Source organism: Hippichthys cyanospilos, chromosome 3, assembly GCF_059441005.1.
Source record: "Hippichthys cyanospilos isolate Australia breed blue-spotted pipefish chromosome 3, RoL_Hcya_1.0, whole genome shotgun sequence".
Lineage (NCBI taxonomy): Eukaryota > Metazoa > Chordata > Actinopteri > Syngnathiformes > Syngnathidae > Hippichthys > Hippichthys cyanospilos.
This window is the reverse complement of record NC_142371.1, coordinates 22,158,798-22,176,397: the sequence shown is the minus strand read 5'-3', so window position 1 is coordinate 22,176,397 and position 17,600 is coordinate 22,158,798. Positions and strand designations below refer to the sequence as shown.

The 17,600-nt window shown below is 41.1% G+C and overlaps 2 protein-coding genes across 5 annotated transcripts; one reads left to right on the top strand and one right to left on the bottom strand.

Moving 5' to 3' along the window:
- The first annotated feature begins 65 nt into the window (after nucleotides 1-65).
- Nucleotides 66-17,525, top strand: LOC148426298 (sodium bicarbonate cotransporter 3-like). 4 transcript variants are annotated; one of them, XR_015865048.1, is made up of 24 exons: nucleotides 66-212; nucleotides 2,159-2,234; nucleotides 2,304-2,441; nucleotides 3,211-3,349; nucleotides 3,434-3,594; nucleotides 4,509-4,697; nucleotides 5,438-5,550; nucleotides 6,150-6,307; nucleotides 6,579-6,666; nucleotides 6,736-6,882; nucleotides 7,022-7,125; nucleotides 7,233-7,407; nucleotides 7,509-7,642; nucleotides 11,694-11,939; nucleotides 12,210-12,318; nucleotides 12,410-12,571; nucleotides 13,015-13,128; nucleotides 14,085-14,246; nucleotides 14,466-14,717; nucleotides 14,784-14,852; nucleotides 15,179-15,352; nucleotides 15,415-15,602; nucleotides 15,668-15,858; nucleotides 16,620-17,525. XR_015865048.1 is itself a non-coding variant. In XM_088410280.1 (24 exons), the coding sequence occupies exons 1-24, from the start codon at nucleotides 168-170 to the stop codon at nucleotides 16,678-16,680; spliced, it is 3,339 nt and encodes a 1,112-aa protein (XP_088266406.1). In that variant the 5' UTR covers nucleotides 66-167; the 3' UTR covers nucleotides 16,681-17,525. The 4 variants fall into 4 exon arrangements, 3 of the variants coding, with proteins under 3 accessions (XP_088266406.1, XP_088266405.1, XP_088266408.1); XM_088410280.1 differs by having other exon boundaries at nucleotides 5,441-5,550; nucleotides 15,415-15,549; XM_088410279.1 differs by having other exon boundaries at nucleotides 15,415-15,549.
- On the bottom strand, nucleotides 8,215-11,105 carry LOC148426299 (complement C1q tumor necrosis factor-related protein 4-like). The gene is made up of 8 exons (XM_088410288.1): nucleotides 10,937-11,105; nucleotides 10,810-10,860; nucleotides 10,182-10,310; nucleotides 9,800-10,116; nucleotides 9,671-9,755; nucleotides 9,560-9,610; nucleotides 9,355-9,483; nucleotides 8,215-8,560 (listed from the first exon to the last, which is right to left on the bottom strand). The coding sequence occupies exons 1-8, from the start codon at nucleotides 11,070-11,072 to the stop codon at nucleotides 8,277-8,279; spliced, it is 1,182 nt and encodes a 393-aa protein (XP_088266414.1). The 5' UTR covers nucleotides 11,073-11,105; the 3' UTR covers nucleotides 8,215-8,276.
- Nucleotides 17,526-17,600: the final 75 nt, after the last annotated feature.

Genomic DNA, 17,600 nt, shown 5'->3' with positions numbered 1-17,600 from the left:
TCGCTGCTTTCTGTTCTGTGTGTAGACGGTTGACATTCGAGCCAGGGGGCGTTTCCCGAAGCTGGCGATGAAACACTAGAGTTTAATGAGCCAGCGGAGGAGAGAAGGAAGAACGTGTGGACCTTTCTTTATATCATCTTTGAACGTCCCAAAAGTGGAATTTGAAAATGGCACAAGACGTAAGCGAGCAGATGAAGCCGCTTCTGACATCTGTGAGTTCATCGTTGTTGTTACTTTTTTGGCTAGCCCGCCGGTGGCTAACTGTTCTCATCACGTCGAAGATGCGCCGAACACGACGACACTCGCACTCAAGTGTTCATTGCTAAAACCTCGCAGATGTTTATGTTAACAAACTGAAGAATGCCTGTTAAGAAATACTTGTATAGTCAACTTTAACCAACAACAACGGGAGTCTTTACTGAAATTCAAATTGTCGTTCCTTCCAGGAAGTGAAGTCTGCTCGCGCGCATCTTTGTATTTCCGAAGTCTCACATGAAAAGTGCACCTTTTAAAAACTTCCAAAAACGGCTCCGGTTTCACATCGGTGCGTTTAGTATGGATGTACACTATATCTATATGTGCCCTCCTTACATTCGGCTTGCACGACAGTTACCTTTACGGCACTGTGTTGTCACGGATACGTCATTCGCATCACTTGCTCTTTACTTCTGTTCAAGACCTTAAAACATGAAATTATTTAATGGACTTTGGTGGGAAGCGAACTTAGACTTTAAAGGGGGTCACGTCAAGTAAAGTATTCACAATAATATTGTCCATATGCTCCCGGTAGTTTAAACATCTCATTCTAATAAATATTGTTTTAAGACTATGAATTAAGCAACAAAAGGCACCTGTCAAGTAAAGTATTCACAATAATATGGTCCATATGCTCCCGGTAGTTTAAACATCTCATTCTAATAAATATTGTTTTAAGACTATGAATTAAGCAACAAAATGGACCTGTTATCACAAAAACGCCATTTCCCCCTCAATTGTTGTCAACTGAAAATGACATCACAGTTGCTCAGATGTCCAATACTTGCTCATCTGTTTTCTCCTTTTACTCATGTTGCGTTCACAAGCTGAGTTGTGATCTTTGTGTATCTCAGTTGCAAATTGCTGAAACACTTTTAGTTTAGTAAACTCTTAAATGTCAAATGAATCCAGACGTTTTCTTTACAATAATATGTTCTATGCAGCCTAAACATAACATTCTGATTAATAATGCGTTTGTAGAATGTTTTATAGGCAGCAAAATTAACCTTTTTTTTTTCTATCTCAGGAGGCTTCCAATTTGTCACTGGCTGTCACCTGAAAATAACATCACATTTGCTCTGGTTTCAGGCAACAATCAATCACGGCTTGCTTGTTTTCTTAGTTAGGTCATTTGACCTTCACGAGATGATCCCTGATTAGTTGTTACCTTGGGCTCTGAGCAAAAGCAAGAGTCAAAATTGTTAAATTAAATTAAATGTTTTTTAGACGATTGGGGCTGCATAGAACATATTATTGTAAAGAAAATGTTGGCCTTTGCTTCCCCTTTATGCGCTTTAAGGAAGTATTCACACTTCATTACTAGTTTCCACTACTGTTGAATAGTACTCCAAAAATCGTGTGTTTGACATTTTGGTTGTTCACACGCACACGTTGTGCAGTGCAGTGTGTACAAGTTTGGTTGTTTTAGCGTCCCCTGTTGAGTTCCTGATGTCATCAAGGTGGTCTCTGATGTGGTGTGCAGTGGGTTGGGTGATTACAGCACCCTCCCGTGCGTATTGTTAAAGAGGCCAAAAAAGAGTGCAACGTTCCTCACAAGTTCCTGACATCCCATCCGTCTCGTCACGGATTGTCTCAGCTCCGGCTTTGAAGTGTGTCAGCTGAGGTGGTTGCCATGGTGATGCCATGATAACCACACACCATGACGGATGTTGCTTTTCTTCTCTTTCGGACCACTGCTTTTGTTTATGAGTTCCTCCAATTCAGCCATCAGTGTGTTGTCCACCATTCACACAAGAAGTACTCAAATGTTTTTGGACCAGTTTTATAGAAAGCCTGTTTAAAAAAAAACTATCGGACATTAATTAAACATAGTATTTCAGGATTGTGTAAGTTTTGAATGTGTTTTTTTTTTTTTTTTCGTGTGTGTGTGTACATGTTGCAGGAAGAGGAAGCAGTGCTGGATCGAGGAAACACAAGCTCCACTCTTTACACCAACTTTGAGGTGGAGGAACTGGAGAGTGAGTATTTGACATTTATGTTCTCATGAAGGATTTCATTTTGACATGTCAGCCATGTTTGATGGACAGGTCACAGAGAGCTGTACGTCGGCATACATGTCCCTTTGGGCCGACAGAACCGACGCCGCCATCGTCACAGAGGACACAGACACGAGCGGCGGAGACAAGATCTCCCACATGAAGACGCCTGCGAGTCACCTTCTTATGGTAGGCCTGGGTGACATTTTTTTTTTTACCCTTACACAAAAAAATTGTACTTTACAGAATTATTTCCTCCTTCACTAATAGAAAAGCAGAACAAGTTCTGTCCCGTTTTTTATGTCTTATTCTAATACCAAACAAGCTTAACTTAAATGATCACCATTATGATTCTTTTAAAACAAATAAAACATTTTTTTCCAATATATCAAATGTTTTCAATAACATCCTGTCTAACTATAGAAATAAAGTTTGCAATGTTTTGTTATTATATATTTTCTATGCTTTTTTTTTAATTAAAAAAGTTTTTTTTTTCAAGGCATGAAAACAAAATATGTATTATTTCTCCCCACTATGTTTCCAAGTGGAATAATTGAGATCATTGTAGGGCCTTTGGTAGGTCAATAATTCATAAAATCAATTATGTTCATGCATTATTATTTTCGGAGCAATGGAAGCGTTCTTAAAATATGCACAACTATAATCTCTTGGGATGAGAAATGGTCCCCATTATAAAAGCGTCAAAAATAATGAATGGAATATTTGGTCATTAAATAATTCATAACATCACTGATTTTAACATATATATATATATATATATATATATATATATATATATATATATATATATATATATATATATATATATATATATATATATATATATATATATATATATATATGAGGGAAAAATTTTAAAAGATTACGTTTGAAAATAATTCTAATTAGCAATATAGAAAATGGCATAATTGCCCGGCCCACCATTCTGCCCTTCCAGACACGCCTTCACAGAGGGTACAGTTCATCTTGGGCATGGAGGACGACGACGAGGAACATGTCCCTCACCAACTCTTCACCGAGCTGGACGAGCTTGCTTTTAAGGACGGAGAAGTGTTGGAGTGGAAGGAGACGGCCAGGCGAGGACGCCGTGACGCTGCTTTCTATCGCCGCCTTGAAAAGACTTCTCATGTGGTGCAGCTTTGTCTCATGTGTCTTGGCAGGTGGTTGAAATTTGAGGAGGATGTGGAGGACGGCGGCGAGCGTTGGAGTAAACCTTACGTAGCCACCTTATCGCTGCACAGCCTGTTTGAGCTGCGCTCATGCATCATGAAGGGAACTGTGATACTTGACATGCGTGCCACCAGCATCGAGCAGATCGCGGGTAAGGACACCCATGTGTATAAGTGCAAAAAGTCCTCACACAGACTTAAATAGACATAAAAATGTTAAAAATGACTGGGAAACGTTTATGCGCACAGTTATGGCTGACAACGAGGCACTCTAAATCAGCAATGCCAGACAGAAGTCCTGGTTTTGACTTCCTGGTCCATACGCTTGCTGGCAAAGCAGACTTTTCTTTTCTCTCATTTTGCTCTTTCAATTTTTTTTCACGTAATGTGCATGCAGTCATGTGAGACAATGAGGCGCTCTGGAGCAAAATCCGCAGAAATTAAATGGGGAAAAACATTTTAAAGTAGAAAACAACCCCTCGAAAAATCTTTTTAAAAATATGGTCTATGCTGCTCTCACTAGTCACGGAATTCTGATTAATATTGTGTTGGGAAATATAAATCAAGTAGCAAAAGGCACCATTTTTGTTCTCCGTCTTTTTTGTCGCTAACTGGCACCTAAAAATAAATGACAACAATTCCACAAGGCCACAGCTCACAGCTCACCTGTTTCCTGAGTTAGGTCATGTGATTTTCACAAGCTGAGTCGTGATTGGTAGATACCTGAGTTCTGAACAAAAGTAATGTCATTTTTAGTCGACAGCAAAATGGTTGCCCATTGAGATGGCAAAAACGGGCAGATTTTGCTGCTTAATTTATATTCCAAAGTTGCAATATTCACCAGAATGTTGTGTGCAGATTTGTGGGGCTGTGTTGGCTTGACTTTTCCTTTAAGTAAAAAATAAATAAGTACCGGTAAATACAATCTGTGCATTGCCAAAACTAGGGAGTATTGACACTACTCAAGTAAATTATAGACACCTGAAAAATGCACTTAAATACAATGAAGAAGTATTTATACTCTGCTGGGTAAAACGTTTGAGTAACATCATGTGATGTTTTTCAGACTTGGTGATTGACAGCATGCTGGCATCCGGTCAGCTGGACAAGCAGGTCCGAGACAAAGTGAGGGAAGCCATTTTGAAGCGTCACCACCATCAAAACGAGAAGAGGCTGAGCAAGCGCATCCCGCTGGTGCGATCCCTCGCTGACATGGGCAAGAAGTATTCTGACCCTCATCTGCTGGAACACAATGGTCAGTGGCTTATTTTCATATTACAGTTAATCAACCTTTTTATTGCATTGGGATCTGCTTCAGTTTCAAACTGCGTTAAGTAGAAATCGCCACCATGATATGTTATGAAAACTTTAAAAAATATATATTTTAGTCTTTTCCCACATGACTAACCATAAATTTTCATTTTAAAGTATTTTGTAGTGCCTTTACTTACTCACAATGTGTCAAAAGACAGCTGTATAACATCACTTTGAGGAAATTAGAAACTCTCCAAATTAGAGGCAAAGTCTGCTTACTTCACGCTATTTTATTGTCACACGTAGTTTGCCGTAAAAACGACCAATTATACAAAACAGAATTAAACATTACACCATTTAAACACCATGATTAAGCAAACCCTATCAACACAAAAATGTATTAGCGTAATGCTAACTTAAGATATGAAATGCCATAGACGGCCTAACAAAAATGAGATGTTGGTAGACTTTGCTTCTATTTTTACTTTTAAACTGCATTTCTTCCAGTTGACCTCAGTGCTGCCCTGTGTGGCACAAAGTGGTACTCCACTAAAGTCACATTCTGATTTGGTTTATATACTGCAAAAACCTAAACAAAACTGTGAAATTAGGCGATCACTATACTTATGTTAATGGTTAATGTTCCATAACAATGTCTACTTTCAGGTCCTCAATAAACAGGAAGTAGCTGCAATGAAATGATAGCCACATAATGTGATGTGAAACTTCTTACTGCTCCAGCAGGTCTTCTGGCGACCCCTCAGTCAGCACCCGGGAACCTAGATATCAATAAGGGGGTGGAAGGTGGCGCCAACGGTTGTAGTCGTGACAACAGCGCGGTGGACTTCAGCAAGGTGAATCACAGTTTTGCGTTTACAGCAACCCCCAAAAAAATCAGTCAGGGATTGACATGACAAGTAAGTTTCATAATTATCTATAAATGCCACAGAGATAACACAGGAAGGCAAAACACTACTTTTATCTAAAAGCTTTATTCCGCTGTAATATTATTTGTATTCGTTTATCTGCTTTTTCCTAAGATTTGATAGTTAAAATAATGAATATAAACGTTTTGACAATGCATTTACTGTATGAGTACTGTGCCATCCATGTCATAATGAAAAAACTTTGTAGTGGCACACCTAGACATATCGTATTCAACAACTTAAAAAAAAAATACAATAGATTGTGTAACATCATCTCGTTTGATTCTGCCCCCCCCCCCAAAAAAAAAACAGCTCACTATATTAAAATTTGCCAATAAATTGTTTAATGTTCCAGTTAATTTGCTCTTAATTCGAAAATAAATCTCTATTGTATTCTACTGTACTGTTCATGTCACGGCACTTAAAAGCATTACATTGCAGAAACATAGTCAAACCCTATTTGCTTAAATGTAATACTGATCGTAAATTATAAAAGTAAAAATTGGCACTCGTTTTGTACGCTTCAGGTGGACATGAATTTCATGAGGAAGATTCCTCCCGGTGCCGAAGCCTCCAACGTGCTGGTGGGGGAAGTGGACTTCTTGGAAAAGCCCATTGTTGCCTTCGTTCGCCTGGCGCCCGCTGTTCTCCTTTCCGGACTCACCCAAGTGCCCGTGCCCACAAGGTGAGCTCGCTCTCATTCCTTGTGAAATATAACATGACTTGACTCAAGTTGCTTGTTGAAAAACATTTTTACCTGACTTAGACTTGAAACACCTAATTTGACCATTTTTTGTTCATTTTTAAGAGAAAATCCTAATTTCAAGTTGAGCCTTTTAGCCTTTTAGCTGACCATTTTTTTTAATTTTTAAGAGAAAATCCTAATTTCAAGTTGAGCCTTTTAGCTAAAACCTGAAGTAATGCAGCATATGTGACTACCCACTTTTGCCAATCAGGTTCCTCTTCCTTCTGCTTGGTCCATTCGGAAAAGGTCCGCAGTACCATGAGATCGGACGCTCCATGGCCACGCTCATGACAGACGAGGTGCAAGGTTAGAAGCTCACGTGAGTTAGAAACAGCCATTAACAAAACGTTTCTGTGGTTCTGTCCAAGGTCTTCCACGACGTGGCCTACAAGGCCAAGAACCGCAAAGACCTGCTGTCAGGACTCGACGAGTTCCTGGACCAAGTGACAGTGCTTCCGCCGGGCGAGTGGGACCCCAGCATCCGCATTGAACCACCCAAGAATGTCCCCTCTCAAGTTTGTTGACGCGCAGGCTAAATGCTAATGCTAACAATAATGGTGAACAATGTTAGGCTTTTAAATTAAGGTTTTCAGGTAGGTTAACGGGCTGGTAGGTAAATTGCTAAAGCTAACAATGCTAACATTGACTTTGTAGGAGAAGCGGAAAATTCCCTCTGCCCCAAATGGTTCCATCCACAACCCTGATGGCATCACAAGGGCAGAGCATGACGTTGGCCCAGAGCTGCAGAGGACGGGAAGGTTAGCGCCTAGCTCTGTTAGCCACAGCTTCTATGGAAATTAGTTTCAGCTTTTATCTTCAAAAAATTCATTCATTAAATGGTTTCCTATATGTATGTGTGCGCCAGACTATTTGGCGGTCTGGTCAAGGACATCCGGAGAAAAGCGCCCTTTCTGCTCAGTGACTTGTCAGATGCTTTCAGCCTACAGTGTTTGGCATCCATCCTCTTCCTCTACTGTGCCTGTATGTCACCCGTCATCACCTTCGGCGGCCTCCTGGGAGAAGCCACCCAGGGAAACATAGTAAGAACCACAGACAGTCTGTCTGTCTTTAGGAGAAGCTATATAAGGATTTTCGTATGGAGAAGCCCGCAATGACATCCTTTGTGTCTTGTTTGTCACAGAGTGCCATTGAATCTCTGTTTGGGGCATCCCTGACGGGCGTGACCTACTCTTTGTTTGCGGGTCAGCCTCTCACCATTCTGGGCAGCACCGGGCCTGTCCTGGTCTTTGAGAAGATCCTCTTCAAGTTCTGTTGGTGAGTAGGGCCTCTGTGACATTTTGGAAAGTGAGTTGAGTTTACTCACTGTCTCCCACTGGAGATCGTTTGTGATGCCATAAACTGGAGGTGCTAAAAATAATGTAAACCCTGTTCACATATTTGCTGTCCACTGGCCAGTTGGTTGTTTGTAGTGTAGCTAAGCGCCCTCCATATCTGTAAGGGGAGCTCTCATGCTATTAGAAATTACTCTTACTACTAATTGGAAGTAAGTACACCAAACACGTTGTAGGATCTTTGTGGCAGGATAATAGTAATAATAATAATTATTATAGTAATAATAATATCCTCTGAAGCAGTAGTTCATAACCATTTGTAAGGCGTCACGAACACAGAATTTAGCAACAAGTGGCTTCATGTTCCAATTAATGTGCTCTCAATTTGGCATCAACTCATCTCATTAAAAGGCATTAAAATTAGATTTTCCGATACCTGCAGAACCTCACATACATGAAGTGCCTTGATGTATGCTACAGTACTCGTACCGCCATTTGAAAGCCGCTGCTCTATTGCCTTCCCACAACAAGGAGTTCAAAACCAAACACAGGAGATCACCTTTTACGGATTTTTATTGCCTATTTAATGAGTCCACTAAGGAAGCTTGGCGTGACGCTCACTGGGGGAAAAGCAGGAATCCGCTGAAGGTGCTGTGGTGGTTGCTATTGTCCCAGATCTGAGTGTTGTGCCACAGATGCAGTGAGAGCTTGTCACCCTTCTCCAGCAGCAAGGTGGCGCCATTGGATGCTGTGTCACTGCCCTCGCCTGACTTTTGCTCATGGGCAATGAGCTGCACCCCGGCGTCGTTCTTATATAGCACTGCGCTCATGTCGAAATTGGTGGGCGCGTTGGCGGTGAAGCGGATGTAGTAGACGCCGCGCACAGGTGCCGTGAAATAACCTGGGGAAAGTAAACAAGTAAGAAGAATCGTTCACAGGAAAAAAATGTCTAGAACTGCCTACAGAGAAGCCTCTCCACGCACTTAATTTTTTTTTTTTTTTTGCACCATGAGGCCATAAGATGGTGACAAAGTCCTACGTTTGTCTAGCAGAAGTGCTTAAACTCATTTCAACTTAGTTTCTTAGCACTGACATACCACATGAGAGAGGAAAAGTAGTACTTTTGTCTAAGGGAAGCTCCTCAACTATCTTCAACATTGTACGCCGGCACCAAAATGCTACAAAATGGTGAGAGCTCACTACTTTGGTGAAATTCAAACTCAATTCACTTCAAAATCGTTTCTTAGCAACATGGTGAGCCATGATGGTGGCAAAGAATTACTTTTTTTGTGTAAAAATCGTTCTTCAACTCTCTTCAACATACAATTGTTCGCTGCCACCAAATTGCCACAAAATAGTGTATGTGTACAACTTTTCTCTAAGTGTTACTCCTCATGTACCTTGCACATAGTTTCTTAAAATTGAGATGCCACATAATCGAATAAAACTCCTCAACATAGTTCAGTGGTACCAAAAGGGTCCAAACTATCCAAACTTAGCCCCAAATGCCACAAGATGATGGCAAAGCACTACGTTCGTAAAATGATCAAGTTTCTTGGGACAAGATGGAGAACAAACACAAAACAAAGCAACTACAGTAATAACAACTGTTGAAACAACTGTTCCAATTTCATGGAACAAATGCTGGAGTTTAGACAACTGTCATGAAGAAGAAAGTGTAAGATGTCCACTGACCTGTGTCAGGATTGTATGCCTCACCAACGTTGGTAAGAACATCCTTGAAGAGGAGCTTCTTCATTCCGGAGGATGTCTTCTGGAGGCCGTTACCGCCTAGAGATGCTGCAAATGCCACCTTTGGCACATCTACAACAAAGTGACCAAAGCTTTTGAGTCATTCGGGGATCGTTTTCATACAGCACAATTAGAATTCAAGACTGACTTCTCATATTCCTCAGCTCCGTCTCGGTGCTTTCCATTCGTTCCTTGAGTTCTGCCAACACATCATGATTAGTTCCACTTTAAAAGAAAGTCAAGAAAGAAAAAAAAATACCTGTGTTTTCTGTTTGGAGCTGTGTCATTGAAGCCTGGAGGCTTTTCATCTCGGACTCGAGGTCAAACTCCTTTGGCGCTTCATCCTGAAAAAGCAACAGATATGGAGCTTTTTGAACTGGAAATCAACAATATTGATGAATAAATGTTCAAGGGGCATTTCATACAGTGGGAAAACCAGGAATCCGCTAAAGGTGCTGTGGTGGTTGCTGTTGTCCCAAATCTGCGTGTTATGCCAGAGCACCATCTTCAGTTTGTCACCCTTCTCCAGCAGTAGGGCGGCGCCATTGGACGCCGTGTCACTGCCTTCACCGGATGTCTGCTCGTGGGCGATGAGCTGGATCTCAGCGCCGTTCTTGTACATCACGGCGCTCATGGGGAAGTCGGTGGGCGCGTTGGCGGTGAAGCGGATGTAGTAGACGCCGCGAATGGGTGCGGTGAACTCGCCTGGAGGATGTGGGCAGGGTAGTTAATCACCACAGCGTCTCATGACGGTGATTGTGCGGACTCACCTGTTTGAGCGTTGTAAGCCCCGCCGATGTTGGTCAGGACATCTCTGTAGATCAGATCTCTGTTTCCGGATGTCGTCTTCTGGGCGCCGTTTCCCCCCAAAGAGGCAGCAAAGGCGATCTTTGGAGTTTCTGTCGATATTAGCATTTAAATTTGAGTTTATTTGGAATGGTTAGGATAAGGGTATGGTGGGAAATTAGTTTGCACCATAGCGCATTCCAAATCGTGAATCGGGAATGGAATATTCCAAGTCAGATTCCTAATTCCAAATCAGATTCCTCATTCCATTTGATGTAACTGGATGCTGGGTTCCAATTTTGTTGTATACCTGCTTTATAATGACATAAGGGCAATGTTCTATTCTTAAAAAAAAAGCAAAATGAGAACCCCCTCAAAATATTTAAAAATGAGTTGCCCCCCAAAAAGAACCAAACAACATTTGTGTGTGAGAATGTTTTAGCACATATAAAAAAAAGTAATTGTCTCTCACTGAGGTATTTACTTTTTGAGAGCCAAACTCCAAATTATACGTTAAGGGTTGAGATTAGAATTAGTTGTGAAAACATTTCCAATTCAGAGGCTGATTTATTTATTTTTTTCTTTAAAGCTAAATTCTAGAACCAGGCTCACCTCGGACTGTGTTCAGTTCCTTCTCAGCCCTCTCTAGACGGTGCATCATGGCTGTTTCCAGAGACAGACAAGTCACATTAATCATGTGTAGACTAGGTAGTTACCAGTGGGTTAGTGTCAGCGTCACCTCGTCTTTCGGCCTTCAGGTCCTCCACAGCCACCCTGATGCTGTCCAGCTCGGCCCGGCGGTCCACCGGCAGAGCCGGGCCGCACTGTGCCACCACCACCATTAACAACAGCCCAAGTGCGACACGTACAAACATGATGGCGAACCGGCGATGATACGGTGGCGTCGCTGACTTTTGTAGGGAGACGGGCTGCGGTCTTTGCACCAGTGTTTGACCCGTCAATATTGACTTTGATAAGAGATGGACATTTCTGATCATATCAGTTGTTGTAACAACGTATACACAAAATGCCTTTAGAACATCGCATGGCAAGTATTGATTAGGTCAGGGTCCAGCTAATCAGAAATCTGCTATTGGTTGCTGTAGGATGAAGACCTTGGATGTGAAGGTTAGGGTCATCGATCTAAAAGCAACAGACTTGGCCAATGAACTTTAAGTCATTCATGTTTTTGCTTATTTTAGCTGCAGACAAGGACATCCTTTACTAATGGCTCAATGGGAAATAGTCTAATCTCTTTTGTGAGAAACCCTCACCACTTATGTCATTTTTGGGTTTGGCAGTGGCAAACTGCTCACTAAGCACAGCATGAAACGGGCTTCGGTTCCTTCAATCCCAAAATGAGACAGAGACCCTCAAAAAGTGGTCTTGAGACCAAGGTCAATTTCCAGCACTTCAGCACTGCTTCAATGTCTTTAGCCATCAATGGCAGTGAATGGATTTAAAAAAAAAACGTTGTTTGAAATGTATTCCCTCAGTGATTACGGCCTGTGCTACCTGTCTCTGCGGACCAGCATCGGGCTGTGGACTGCCTTCATGTGCCTGCTGCTGGTGGCCACCGACGCCAGCACGCTAGTCTGCTATATCACGCGCTTCACCGAGGAGGCCTTTGCCGCCCTCATCTGCTTCATCTTCATCTATGAGGCCTTGGAGAAGTTGCTGCACCTGGGACACGTCTACCCGATCAACAATGCTAACAACCTGGACAATCTGACCTTCTACATGTAAGTCAGAACTCAACAAGTTCCTACCTATGCTAGGGCGATTTATTGATTTCAATATTTCAAGTTTTTTTCCCACATGTTCTACTAGTGCGCCCTAACGTGTCCTTTAACTCATTCACTACCAAAGACCGCTATAGACGTCAAAGATCTATTGGGCTGACTGTGAATGACCTAAAACAGATATCAAATGATTGATTATAAAAAAAAAAAAAAATCCTGTAACACTGCATTTAACCCTTTTCAACTTGGCTTTTTGTGCTTATTCTGCAGGTGTGAATGTTCTCTACCCACAAATGCTTCCGCTGAAATGCGGCAGATTTGGGAGCACTGGGGCTACAACTCTTCGGCGAGCATTCCGTGGGAGCAGCTAAGTGTGAAGGTGATGCAAATCTGGAATATCTCCTATGTGCACTCGATACAGAATTGTGAAGATGAGGAGAATTCAAGTCGAGCATCTCTTTCTCTTGCAGCGCTGTCAGACTTTGCATGGTGAGTTTGTGGGCTCAGCTTGCGGTCACGACGGTCCCTTTGTCCCTGATGTCCTTTTCTGGTCCATCATCCTGTTCTTCACAACATTCTTATTGTCCACATACCTCAAAGACTTTAAGAATAAGAGATTCTTTCCTACCAGGGTAGGTTTCACTTCCTGTCTTCTACAGCAATGGTTCTGAAATGAGTGTACTTGAAGGGTACGTGACATTTGAACAAGGTTTCTGCAGGTATGAGCAAATCTGATTTATAGCTTCACAATGCCATGACTCAAACAGTATGTTCTCTTTTCGGATTAAGAGCTAATTGATGTGAACATGACACAATTTATTAGAAAACTGTGTTAAAGTGACTACTGTATTTTGCATTAGCAATGTAGTATGCCTTTATTTTTGTATTTTTTTCTTTATGGATGGAAATTATTATTACTGACGCAATTCTTCAACAGATGAGGCAGAATTTAAACAGATGATGTTACATGATCTACTTTCTGGAGTTTCTGCTTCAAATGTAGTTCCATGACTTTATGACTGACAATTTACAGTATACAGGCATAAACAAAAAGTTGAATGTTTTTAATGTGCAGGTGAGAGCGACCATCAGTGACTTCGCCATCTTCTTGAGCATCATGTTAATGGTGTTGCTAGACTATCTGGTGGGGATTCCGTCTCCAAAGCTCAGTGTCCCAGACCGCTTCCAAGTAAGACAAAATTGCTGACTATAAAAGTTGTTTTTTTTTTTTTTTTTTGGTTGGTTTTACTACTGAAGAGGATTAGGGTAAGTGAAGAAGAAAAACGGGCTTCCAGGATTTTGACTTTTCAGTTTTAAAGTAAAAAATCTGACTTTAAAATTAGAATTCTGAGAAGTGAGAATAAAGTCAGAATTCTGACTTCATACTCAAACTTCTAAGATTTGACTTCAAAGTCAGAGTTCTGAATTTAATGCCAAAATGCTGACTTAAAAGTCAGAATTATGAGATTGAAATCACAATTAAGAATTTTCTAATTTGCGAGAATTCATTGAATGAAACCAGGATTCTCATTTTAAAATCAGAATTCTGAACTTTGAATTTACAGTCAGAATTCTTACTTTAAAGTCAAAATACTGACACATCTGACTGGTTTTAAAGACAGATTGTCTGACTTATTTACTGTAATGGTCCTTTGATATCAGAATTCTGAAAATAGTCAGAATTCTTCAGTTTTTCTTCTTAACTGGCCCCAATTCTTCTTCAAAATTCAAGTGTTTTAGTGTCATAGTAATACCACACAATGAAATTCTTATTCTGTTAACTTCCCCGAGCAGACTACATTCCATCATCGAGCAAATAATAAAGTAGGCAAAAAAATAATAATAATAATAAGTAATAGCGCAATAAGGGCAGTAATAATGAACCTCTAAATGAATAGACTTACACTGTGAGGATATTACAGAGTAGATTGAGTGGGAAAAACTGTATACATATGAGGAAGTGCAAAATATTATGTATTTAGTAGCTTTCCTGCACCGTGCAGGGTTTTTCAGGTGCATGTTTGCGTGTGGTGAAGTGACTGGTGATGAGGCAGATACTCTTCCATATTTGACAGTTCAAAGTCGAACGCAGTTTTTCATTTAGCTTTAGTTTTTATGTCTAATACAAGCTATGATATGTGTCAGCCCACCTCTGCCAATCGTGGTTGGCTCATCTCGCCACTGGGTCCCAACCCCTGGTGGTCGCTTCTGGCCGCCGGCGTTCCCGCGCTGCTCTGCACCATCCTAATCTTCATGGACCAGCAGATCACTGCTGTCATCGTCAACAGGAAGGAAAACAAGCTCAAGGTATTACCTGACACACCATTTAATTCGAAAATTTCAATTGGAAGCTACACATTTTTGAGATACTTTAAACCTGATTTGCTCATAATGGAGCCATCATAAAGTATCAAACTCCTTGCATCTAGAATGGAAATAATCATGCACCCCTGTTACATAAATGACTGGTGTAATCAATAGCACTAGCTAGTGCTGGCTAAAGGAATGGGTGTATGCTTCCTCCAGAAAGGCTGCGGCTACCATCTGGACCTGCTGGTGGTGTCACTGATGATAGCCGTGTGCTCCATCATGGGCCTGCCGTGGTTCGTGGCGGCGACCGTTCTCTCTATCACACATGTCAACAGCCTGAAGTTGGAGTCGGCGTGCGCGGCCCCAGGCGAGCAGCCCAAATTCTTAGGCGTCCGGGAGCAACGTGTCACCGGCTTGATGATATTTCTCCTCATGGGCTGCTCTGTCTTCATGACGTCCATCCTCAAGGTGAGGAGCACGTCGTCGGCATCAGCTATCTTGGCCGTTTTTACGCCCTCATTTCCTTGTCTTTAGTTCATTCCGATGCCCGTCCTGTATGGTGTCTTCCTCTACATGGGCGTGTCCTCGCTTAAAGGCATTCAGGTGCGTGTCTTAGGTTGGCTCGCATAGAGCTAACACCGCATCTCCTCCAGTTTGCTCATGCTCAAATTCAAGTTGCTGCTGGTCACACTGACATTTTTGGCTATTTCCTGACATGTTTATGGACCAAACCATTCAATTAATCATATATATTTCATTTCAAATTAAGTTAATGACACATTTTTGAAGAAAGACTACTTATTTTTAAAATAAATATCAAAATAATCATTAGTTGCTGCCCGAATAATGATAGTAGCTTTTATAAATATAAACTGTAGTTTGCATTTTGAAGAACCCTCGTTTTGATTTTTTGTTAACGTCCTGTGCAGCTCTTCGACCGCATCCAACTATTCGCCATGGCGTCCAAACACCAGCCGGATCTTATCTACCTTCGTTACGTGCCGCTGAGGAAGGTCCACGCCTTCACCGCCGTGCAGTTGTCCTGCCTGATCGCCCTGTGGCTCATCAAAACCTCCGCCATCGCCGTCGTATTCCCAATGATGGTGAGATAAAAGGCCAGGTCCCGCGCTGACATGATACCGCTAGCTCACGCTGTGCCCCACAGGTTCTGGCGCTGGTGTTCATCAGGAAGCTTCTCGACTTCGGCTTCAGCAAGCGAGAGCTGAGCTGGCTGGATGACCTCATGCCGGAGAGCAAGAAGAAGAAGGATGATGATAAGAAGAAGAAGAGGGAGAAGGAAGTGAGCGCAACATGTGACTATGTGACCAGACCACACCACCATAACTTCACCATGTAAATAAACTACCATGTGACCTGCAGTCAATCAGCCTTTGTGACATTTCTTTCCCATTTCCCAGGAAGGCGCCGCGGGCTACTCTGCCTTCGACGCAAAAGTCGTCGATATCCCCGTGAAAAGTGTGAAACCATGGTGTGTGAGTGGGGAGAACCCGTCTGAGGTGAACATCTCATGTGAGATTGGTAAAAGTGGATTCAGGAAGTCTCTCTCCATGACAGCGGATGCCAAGAAAGTTCTTGATCCAAGCAGCAGGTCAGCTTGCTCACTGATGATGTCCTTCTTTGACGGTACACTCACATGTCTAGTGTAAAATAAAACGATATCTTAAAAAAACTGCTGTGTATTTATAAGCCTACTTTATGTCATTGAAAGGAATTTGACCTGATTATGACTGATATTTGCCAATTATTTTTTTACCATTTTACCTTTAACTATTTTAACAATTTACAGCAAACGTAGACCATAACCTTGTATCCTTAAAATATACCGTATACATCATAAGATTATTTTGTGGACACAAAACAATTTTTTTTTTTACACACAACCTAAAATCACAGTTAGTTTTTTTTTTTTTAAATAAAATACAGCGATAGTGCAACATAAATGATGCATAAATGCATAAATGTTACATGTGATACATAAATTATTGGCAACAAACGTGACAAAAATGTCTTTATAACTTAAATTAAATGCATTGTGCTACACAATGCATCTTGGGAGCTGTTTTTGTTTGTTGAAGTTTTGTTCTTTTTTTGACAATACAGTTATTGTTACCACTGTTACAGTATTTGCGGGTAAACGATTGAAAAATTATTAGTAATTTATTCATTATAAATGTTCAACTAATTGTTGATTAGTAGGTATTTAATATTTTGTCTTCAAAAAATCACCAAAGGCCTAAATAAAATACATTATCACTCTGCCTTTAATATAGATTACGTTACCAGTGATGATGTCACAGATTCCTGAATGATGTCTTTAATAATGTTTTTGTTGTCACTCCACCCCCCCAGTCAGGAGCCGGTGCCCAGCGTGAATGTGGCGTTTGAAAAGGACATTGAAACAGCGCTATGATCCGCAGATGCATATTGACAACACGTGCCTCCCGAGTCAAATATGATAAGCACTTGGGGCCTCTCCGGAATTTCTTTTTTGTCTAGGAAATTTCTTTTTCCTATCGAGTGAGATGATACGGATGTACTCGTAGGAGAGGAACGTCTAAATTCTCCAAATGTTTGGTAAAACTGCCTGGATGCCACATTTAAACCACCTCTATTAAAGGCTGCTCCTGGCCAGACTTTACAAAAGGATATTACCCATAATTCTTTACAACAACTGGGTACCAATGTTACGCACTGAGGTTAATTAGGAAAACTTTGCTATGTTAGAAAGGAAGCCCCTTTTCATCTGTCCTTTAGACGATGAAGTCATCCCAACAAACTTTTTAGCTTCTCCTCACCTTGACTACTAAAGTGTTTCTTTGTTTTTTATTTCACGTTTTATGCTGTGTATGTCTCATTCCACAGGGTAAAAAAAATGCTATTACCGTATATATTCTTCTCTTTTATACATATTTTTTCTGAAATACTATGCAAGTTAACGATGACTGTCACTGTAAAGAGAAATTCAATTATGAGTCAGTGCACTACTTGCGTAATTGTAAAAACACTCCCCTCAAAATAAATATGCATGGTTTTGGTCTGAAGACATGCTTGGCCTGTCCAGTCCTCTGTGCCCATCATCATTGTATTATTATGAAAACATGAGTTGTCTGTTATGAAATACATACTAGGTAAATGTACATTTATGCATATTGTTATTTGTGTTTCCTGTTTCTGTTCATGTGATTGTGACTTCGTTTTTATATATATACCGTATATGATGAATTGACAATCAATAAAAGTGACTTTCAATTGGCATTTTCTGTCGAGCCTGTGCATCGTGTTACGAAATGTCTACAAAGAATCCAGCAGGAAGCTTTTGCTTTGAAAGAG

Coding starts and splice junctions, on each gene's coding strand:
- LOC148426298 (XM_088410279.1), top strand. CDS start 168: ATGGCACAAGACGTAAGCGAGCAGATGAAGCCGCTTCTGACATCT. Junction 2,442..3,210: donor CTGCGAGTCACCTTCTTATG/GTAGGCCTGGGT, acceptor CTGCCCTTCCAG/ACACGCCTTCACAGAGGGTA. Junction 15,353..15,414: donor CCGTCGTATTCCCAATGATG/GTGAGATAAAAG, acceptor TGTGCCCCACAG/GTTCTGGCGCTGGTGTTCAT.
- LOC148426299 (XM_088410288.1), bottom strand. CDS start 11,072: ATGTTTGTACGTGTCGCACTTGGGCTGTTGTTAATGGTGGTGGTGGCA. Junction 10,311..10,809: donor GGAACTGAACACAGTCCGAG/GTGAGCCTGGTT, acceptor TAATATCGACAG/AAACTCCAAAGATCGCCTTT. Junction 8,561..9,354: donor GGCATACAATCCTGACACAG/GTCAGTGGACAT, acceptor TACTTTCCCCAG/GTTATTTCACGGCACCTGTG.